The sequence below is a fragment of the Sinocyclocheilus anshuiensis genome, unplaced genomic scaffold, assembly GCF_001515605.1.
Source record: "Sinocyclocheilus anshuiensis isolate Anshui unplaced genomic scaffold, SAMN03320099.WGS_v1.1 scaffold828, whole genome shotgun sequence".
In the NCBI taxonomy this organism is placed as follows: domain Eukaryota; kingdom Metazoa; phylum Chordata; class Actinopteri; order Cypriniformes; family Cyprinidae; genus Sinocyclocheilus; species Sinocyclocheilus anshuiensis.
The window spans coordinates 263,500-273,071 of record NW_015549604.1 but is presented as its reverse complement, the minus strand read 5'-3'; the positions used below and the strand labels follow the sequence as shown (position 1 = coordinate 273,071).

Genomic DNA, 9,572 nt, shown 5'->3' with positions numbered 1-9,572 from the left:
AATAATATTATAATATATATAACTGAATAGCATAAAATAGTTAAACTAAAATACAATGTTATTATAATATTATCATATATTTATTATTAACTATTGAATTAATAATTATTCATACATATTTTATTCAGAAAAAAATAGTATAGAATTTTTATATCAGCCATCTATAAGTTATCAGCCTTAACATGACAATAATTACCATTATCGGCCAGAATTGTAATATCATTGCATCCCTAGTTTTTGAGTGTATACCCAAAAAAATGAACATTTTGTCATAATTTACTCTCCCTCATGTTGTTCCAAACCTGTATGCATTTATTTCTTCTGCAGCACATAAAAAAATATATTTTAAATAATGTTGGTAACCAAACAATGTATGGGCAAAAAAATACACTGCAATTGAAACCTGGTTACCAAGATTCTTCAGAATATCTTCTTTCACATTTCACAGAACAAAGAAAGTCATGCAGGTTTGGAACAGCATGAGATTGAGTTCATGATGACAGAATTTAATTTTTTGGGTGAACTCACTACAAGGGTAATATCTCCACCACTAGCGGCACCAAAAGAATAACTGTAAGCACCCACCTGTAGAGAGTGTCATTGGTGGATGGCCGCTCCGGACTCAGACAGTCCATGTGTCCGTCAGGAATAAACCCTCTCTGCTTGCGGAAGCTCTCCACTCCTTTCACCACGATGGCTACACCATCCCTCACCCTGTTTCTCAAGCTCATCTTCCAGCGATCGGTGATAATGCTGATCAATCCAATAGGGAAGCTGTCTGGAGGATGCATATTGGGGTTTCCCACTACAAGGCTGGGGATAAACCAGATATACCCCGGACCCACCAAACCCACTTCCCTGGCTATGGTGAAGAGGTACTGGGCCTCGTCGTGCGAGCAGTACACCAGCAGCACCTGCGCGTCGATCTGCTGAAGTAACCGGCGGGCACGGAGATCGTTCATGCCATCGGCCGACATGTCAAACGTCAAGATGTCCTGCAACTCCCAGAGGAAGTAAGACGTATCGATAAAGGAGCGGATGTAGTCCACATAGGTGTCATAGCCTGGGTACAGGCTGGTCACCACCACAAAACTGTCCCAGTTGTACTCCTCCATCATCTTGAACATCCCATTGATCTGCTGCTCGATGGAAGAGCCCAGCTGAAGGAAGGTAGAACCGTCACCCTGCGAGAAAGACAGCAAAGTGAGAGCTTGACGTCATTTCTCCATATTGCTTCTAGCTGTTAAAACCAAAAACATTAATTGTCATTTAAATATTATTGCATTAATATATATCGCTTTTTGTGTGCATATGCTTGCAAAAGCTATATACTGTATGTCTGTATGTGCGTACAAATTTGAATGTTAACTATTATGTTTTATTATTATAATCATTACTTTAGAATAAATTATTATAATTTATGAAATATGAAAACATTATATTTTATACTACTATAATGTCCAATAATTATTTTATTATTAATGTTATAAATTTATATTAAGTATAGTAACTTATATTACTACAGAATATTAACTACTTAATATTAATATTATATTGAATATCATTTTATATTAATACAAATAATATATATAATAATATAAATAATAATCATCATCAACTGAATAAACAGCATAACTTGATGCATTAATATAGAATCTAAATAATATTCAGTCATAGGTGTTTTACATATAGACTGTTCAAAATAACATTTTTAAATATAATAATTATTATTAATTATTATATGTTAATGTTATTATTATTGTATATAATATTATTAATATAATATATGAATATATTGTTATTATATAATACATTATTTTCATTTATATAATATCAAAGGTTTTATAATTATATGTAATACTCCTCTTACTACTATGAATAATATTTATTGTTGTTGCTATTATTATTGTCATTAATGTTATTATTATAATGTATATTAAATATTTAAATATAACAACTATTATTTATTACTATAGCATACAAATTAAATATTAATATATTTACTATAATTGTATAGTATTTATTTATAGCATCATTGTCATTATCATCTAAATAAATAACAACATTACTTATAATTATTATAAATTATAACTACATATAAATGATAAATTATTATAGTACGCAAAATTTAAAACATATTTTATATTATATATAATTATATGTACTACTACTACTTATTATATTATTAATAATATTATTTTAGCTGTTGTCGTTATTGTTATTAGTTATTAACTTTAAATATTTAAATATAATAACTATTACATATTACTAAAGCATGCTAACTACTAAATATTAATGTTATATTAACTATAATTTTATTTGAATATAATAACAATCATCGTCGTCATCATCTAAGTAAATAACACCATAACTTGGTGCATTAATATAGAATTCAAATGATATTCAGTCACATGTGTGTTCTCTATATGGCCTGTTCAAAATAACTCTGAGTACAGGTCATCCAATAGAATTATAGAACCATAACTATTTGTTTTATAAATGTTCTTTAATTGTGCTTAATCTGGCACAAATAAAGCACACTCTGCAAATGAGGTTACAATAAAATCTTTATATGGCAATTAAAAAGTCATTGCTTATAGCCCATAATCACATTCTTCAATATTATTCAGGTGAAATGTGTTTTGACTTTGCGGTTGCATATTTAATCATCCATGCATAACAATTTTATAATTTTAAAACATAACATCAGTTCCAAGCTTGGTTTCATCCAAATTTACAGTACAGTTCCCAGAGAATCATAAGGTAAAATTACAAGCATTTGAAGAACATAAATGCAACTATATTGCAGTCCAAAGATCACATTTACTTCTATCATCTAAGAAACGTCTATATAGTAAAGATCTGACTGCCTGGACATGATATTTGATTCTAAAAGGTTTCTTCACAAGAGAAAGATTGCAAACATCTCAGATAAACAGCAGATATATAGCTGTATTTAGTGTGCATAAACAACATTTATCATTTTAGAAAGAGTATATGGGGACTGAATCTAAATTTGACCGAGTTTTTATCTTGTAGATGAAGGCCAACTGCTACCAGAAGAGGATTTCATATTGAACCGCTTCCTGAGAGAGACTTTCAGCATTACACAGTGATGTCCTTCAGACAAAAGCATTGGGAAAGTAGGGTAAGCCTGTTCATTAGGCTGGGAACGGGAGACGTTTCCGTTTATTCCACCTGTTCGCTGACCCCTTTAACTGCTCTAAAAATCACAATGCTTGAATGCTTGTGTCATTGAACGACCACTGCATTTAAAAAAGTACAAGGTGTGACACCAAAAATTGGTTAGAGCAATATAATGGGTTAGGTATTTATAATCTGGTCCCATCACAAACTATTGAGGTCCCAACCTCAATATTTATCATATAAGAATCTGTGTTAAACTACTGCGTCCTTCCATTTTTTAAGTGTTCACCTTGAATACTGTTCTGAAGACTTTTAAATCACCTTAATTAAGCTTCTAATCAGCAGTGTCTCATTTCAAAGATAAGAAGAAACCTGACAGAATGACTACAGTGTGCCACACATCCAAAGCTGTCAGTAGATTGTTTAATGTTATTGATTCTGACAGATTCTTATACAAAATGTATTTAATATGCAACTTCCAAAACTAATTATTTGTATCTTGTAGGTATAATACCATGACATTTGGTCAAGTGTTGTTTCATGTTGTTTCATAAATGTATCAAGAACCAGTTGTGTGAGAAAAAAATTGGAAAGAAAACATTTACAATTTGTAATAAAAAATCTGCCTTTTACACTGAAAAAAATTGGTGTAGAAAACATTCACTCTAGTAAATGTAACAACTGAAGTATTTTCTTGTAAAACGTATTCAAATAACCTGATTATTTTATAATCTTCTTATTTTTTTCTACTTGTTGAAATTTTCATAGTTTGTTTTTATTTCGTATTTTGTCTCTGTCTGTATTTCAGTTTTATTAATGCATTGTTTCTACATGTTCTATTTGGTCTTATTCTTGTGAAGCGCTTGGAGCTTCTACTTTTAAAGGACAACCAGCGCTATAGAAAAATAAAGTTTATTATTATGATTATTAATAATATTTTTACATTGTATATTGCTATTGTAATTTGCCAAACATGTACTTTATGCAAAGTTGACAGTGTACAGAACGCAGCACAACTGTTTTTAAAATCATAATAAATACAAATCAGTATATCAGAGTGAGTTCTGAAGGATCATGTGACACTGAAGACTGTAGTAATGATGCTGGAAATTCAGTCTTGCATCACAGAAATAAATTACATTACATTAACATTCAAATAGAAAACAGTTATTTTTACTTGTAATAATATTTCATAATCCAGCTGTTTTTACATATTTTTGCAGCTGATCCACACAAGAAGCGAGTCTTAAACACTCATGCACTTTGGTGCTGGATGCTGTAATAGGTGTACTCAGATCGTTTCATGTTAAAAAACATAAATGCTAATTTACTCTTCACCAAAAGACTATTTACCAAATGAGAAAAAAAAACATAATGTGCCAAATCGCTCTTATGTGAAACGCCTCTGAGTGGAGAACAAACTGTATTGGATAATGATAATAATGCATTGCCAGTGGAGATTATGTCAAGCTTATGTCATCTTAAAAGTAATCTTTCTGTCTCTCTGCTCTCACCCATATGCAGCGTAATTGGCCAAGAATGTGAGCATGCATTTTTTTGAAAACACTGTCTCCTCCCCTTTTTGCTGACATCACGAGCTGTATCTAAACGCAAAGCTTTGGAAAGGATGACCACCCTCAAAGATTACAGACACTGCAGAGAAACTGATCAATTCACCAACAGACCCTGCACCATATTAATGTGTTAACATAGTTTGCGCATGTCGTTACCCAACAAACCTTAAATGTTATGTTCTCCACATTATCTGTAAATATGCCAGTGTCTGTCTCATACTAATTCTACATGCTATGGAGGTAACTCGGCACAGACATCTCGTGGATTGCTGAGGTGAGGTGTGCTGTTGTGTTTCTAAGACTTCGGACTTACAATTTCCATCTGTTGCAAAAAATAGACTTGCACTGAAGGAGGTACCTAAGCCATATCTACAGACCGGAATACTAAAGAGACATTGAACAGCCACATAAAACACATAATAATGAGCTACAGCCATGTTAGCAACTACACAGCAATGCCCCGGCAAGCCATGCAGAGCATCTTTTGCATGCAACAGCACTCATATTCCTTCTGAAACTCATTCCTTCTGTCATTCTTGTGATGTCATTCAGGAAAATCTCCAAACAGAAATTCCTGATGTTTTAAACATTGCTATACAATCGAAAAAGTTAAAAACCGGGGGGGGGGGACTGTTTATATTTTCTTTTTCTTTTTTTCTGTGCCTTTTCTTTTTATTATTTAACTCTTGTTTTAGACCCAGACATTCTATGTAAAACTATGAAAATCCATTAAAAAAAATAAAGAAATATCAAAACTTAATTTTATTAGATTCCTGTACTTACTTACCAAGGTGACAGCAATGTCAGTAAAGAGAGATGAGAAATTAGATACGTAATGTGAGGAAAACAAAGAAAAGTAAAAAACACACACACAACAAAATACATTTACTGTGTATAATTAATCGAATCAATCAATTTTGTCAAATTTATCTCATTATCAAATATTATTATTACTATTTATAATATTATTTATTTGTCAAATATTATTTCTTTGTGCATATTTAGGATACATTAAATTAACTAGCCTTAGCAAGACAAATGATTTATTCATTTTGATAAGATGAACTACTTACAGCATTTATTAATCTTATTTAATGGTAATTTCTACATGTACTAATACTTTTTTTAAATTAAAAGTTTACTGTGAACAAACAATGAATGATTGTAAAGTTAGTAAATACTGTAAAATTACATTGCTCATGGTTTATGTTAACTATAATGCATAAAATGTTAACAAATGAGAACATATGTGACCCTGGACCACAAAACCAGTATGAAATTGAGATTTATATGTATGAAATATGTATGAAATTGAGATTTAAATAAGCTTTCCATTGATGTATGGTTTGTTAGGATAGGACAATATTTGGCCGAGATACAACTATTTGAAAATCTGGAATCTGAGGGTGCAAAAAAATCCAAATATTGAGAAAATCGTCTTTAAAGTTGACCAAATGAAGTTCTAAGCAATGCTTATTACTTATCAAAAATGAAGTTTTGATATATTTACGATAGAAATTTTACTAAATATCTTCATGGAACATGATCTTTACTTAATATCCTAATGATTTTTGGCATAAAAGAAAAATCGATAATTTTGACCCATACAATGTATTGTTGGCTATTGCGACAAATATACCCCTGCTACTGGTTTTGTAGACTATCCACTAGCAGACAAATTATACTAGTTTAATTTCTAAAAATCGCAAGGCAAGAAGTGCCCATATGCCGTTAATGTTTTAACACATACAGGTACCCACTAATTTCTCACCCTTTCTCTTTGGTTTTCTCTTGCTCATTAACTATAGGTGTCCTGGTCCAGTCGAACGAGAAATATAATAGCTTATGTACGTTTTATCTCCAAAGGAAACTTATCTCTGTGTGTCTCTCCATGTGTGTGATAGATAGAGTCCACGGTGTTCAACTCACAAAGACCTGTGGCTCTGCACACGGCCAGATAAAGCGAATCTCTCACTCAGTGTCTCCGAGGAGCTTCTAGGCAAAGCAAATATCAGTGAAACCCAGTGAACCGATACAACTTATGAAGAAATCATAAAGGCATATTGGCAAAGGAGGTGTTCATTTGCCATTCTATTTCCTTATGCCTGAAAACAGTTAACGGCGTCTGCCGGATCTCCTGGTGTCTGGAAGCAGCACGAGCGCCACATTGATCCATGATTGACTGCTGAGAGGAAACACACAATGATTTCATTCTCATCGTACGCTTGACGTATGAACGCTCGCTTTGTACAAGATTAGATTCTGTACGTGGCTCGCAAGAACAACACAGCCCAAATAAATGAATTTTTGTTGACTAAATTGGATTCTGGTTGTTGTGTAGGAGCAAAGGCATGGCCATGAATGTCTAAAGATTTTTGCCTTTGTTTTTCAAGGTAACAGATGACCGAAATAGCCGTATGACCATGTTTGGCTCAGTAAGCAGCAAGCATGCATTGCAGTTGTCATGTACACTTTTAAAAATAAAGGCTTTTATTGGCATTGATTGAACCTTTGAATCTCCATTGTACAAAAGATTCTTTATAGTGAAAAAAGGTTCTTTGGATTTTTAAAATGTTCTTCACACTAAGAAAGAAAGAACTCTTAAAGGTGCTTTGGGGAACCAAAAATAGTTATTCTATGGCATCGCTGTGAAAACTCCCATTTGTAACCTTTACTTTTAAGAGTGTTGCAGAAAACTCTCAGAGCAGAGTTGGTTTCCAGACTAATATCCTTCCATGTCTTATTCCTGGAGTAGACGTCTAATAAACAGGAAATGAATGAAGGTGAAAGAACTCGTCTGACTTGCCTGGAACGATGCCTATCTGTTAATCAATACCAGAGTCTTTGTTTTTTTTTTAAAAAGCCCTAGGGAAAGTGGTACATTTGCATTTATCTGTGCCTAAGCTGGCCACACTATCACAGCAGTATTTTAGATTACTATGGTTACATACGCCAGCTCATTTCTGTTAATCAGCCACTGATTAAAGGAAATGTGTCTTAAAGTCGCTGTGACCTTGTCCTGCAGTTTTGAGTGCTTTCAGTCTAGCCATTGGTTTTGTTCGATTAGATCCTGAGTTTTATGGTTTTAAATGTGAATTATTTTGTTTGGGAACTCTGTGTTAGTGGACAGCCTGCCACTTATTCATTACAGACTATTAAATATGACCCAAACTTCTGTAACAAATGAATGCAAACTACATTTCTGACTCGGATTCATCTTAAGCAGTGACTTTCAAGAAGATACTAGCCAATCATGATAGAAATCATCTACTGTATGCACAGACGTCTTAAAGGTACAGACACACACAAAAAAACTTTTGGAAAATGGTAATGAAATGTCAAATTACAACTATTTTCAGTGTGAGAAACCTTGATTAATATTATAATTAGACCAGATGCTACAAAAGTGTAGAATACTGCAACAGCATTTTAGTGTCAAATAAAATAAAACAAATATAACATTTTGAGAATAACAAAAAGTTGTAATGTTTGGAGAATTAAGTTAAACTTGTGAGAATAAAATTTCTTAAATTTGAGAATAAAGTCATAAAAAAGTATTAATGTTTTGAGGATTAAGTTAAAATCGCATGACTAAAGTTGTACTATTATGAGATTAAAATCAGATTATTTTGAGAATAAGGTTGAAAGGAAAGTAACATCAAAGGGGACATTATGCTAAATGCAACTTGATATACTTAAACAACAACCAAGGAGAACCAATCTCACATTTCCCTTGTCATATAAACATCATCTACTGCCAAAACAACAACACTAACCCAAGAGGAACAACAATATTTTTACACTTAGCACTTCCTCCCTAAAGAAAAACCATTTCAAAAACAATTAATATGGCTTAATGTATAGTCAGACATTGGAAGATCAAACTCACTTTGTACCACCCATAGCAGATACAAACAAACTGACAACCGTAGATTGTACAGTAGTGGCACTAAAATGCAGTCATAAAACACAATCCTTTTTACATCAGATGTAGTTCTCAGACTGAGACAGTTTAGGCCACTGATCTGCATCAAGGCAAACTGATGGAATTTCTCTGTCATGCTACTGTATATGCAGGAAAGGTGGGCAGCAGGGTAGCCATCTGGCGTAACGGTGGCATTCATCGGTCAGAACCTGAGATGCCTGTCAACAGTCCACTGGGTACAGCTGTGCCAGCCTGCCAGTGAGAGCCTAAAACTTAAAAGAGCTATGAAATAATAGTCTGAACTCTCATTCTGACGGCACCCATTCACTGCAGAGGATCCATTGGTGAGCAAGTAATGTGATGCTAAATTTCTCCAAATCTGTTCTGATGAAGAAACAAACTCATCTACATCTTGGAGGATGAGTACATTTTCAGCAAATTTCCATTTTTTTACCTGAAATGTTTTTACTCCATTTCCTGTTGTTTAACTTCTTTACATGCATGAGGTTTAAGATGATTATGCACAAAAAATAGCACCTCAACTGGCAATAAAAGACTCTTTAAGGTATGTTTCAAGGTTCAATTTGCAGCTTCAATATGAATGATTACTTTAGTACAAAAACACAAACCATTCTGTTATCCTCAGATCCCGACACTGGATGCTAAGATCTACTAAAATTACTTCTTTCTTTTTTTCTTTCCTTCTTTCTTTCTTTCTTTCTTTCTTTCTTTCTTTCTATCTATCGTAAAGAACATATGTAACATGTAAAACATTTTTAGTCTGGTTAAAAATGCAATAACAGATTTATTGAAAGTTGAACCTGCAATATTCTTCCACTAGCCGTGCTGCCGCCTCTTAGCAATAAAGATTTTCATAGCCATGCAGATATATGGATTTAGCATTAGAAAAAGGAGGATTCTGCTCT

The 9,572-nt window shown here is 33.0% G+C and overlaps 1 protein-coding gene across 1 annotated transcript in view; it reads right to left on the bottom strand.

The window, feature by feature from the left end:
* The window catches only part of grin2ca (glutamate receptor, ionotropic, N-methyl D-aspartate 2Ca), a 67,439-nt gene that overhangs the window by 32,809 nt on the left and 25,058 nt on the right, over positions 1-9,572 (bottom strand). Inside the window, exon 3 of the mRNA XM_016447365.1 lies at positions 586-1,184. Within this exon, the coding sequence (XP_016302851.1) occupies positions 586-1,184 (599 nt within the window). The remainder of the gene's footprint in view (positions 1-585; positions 1,185-9,572) is intronic.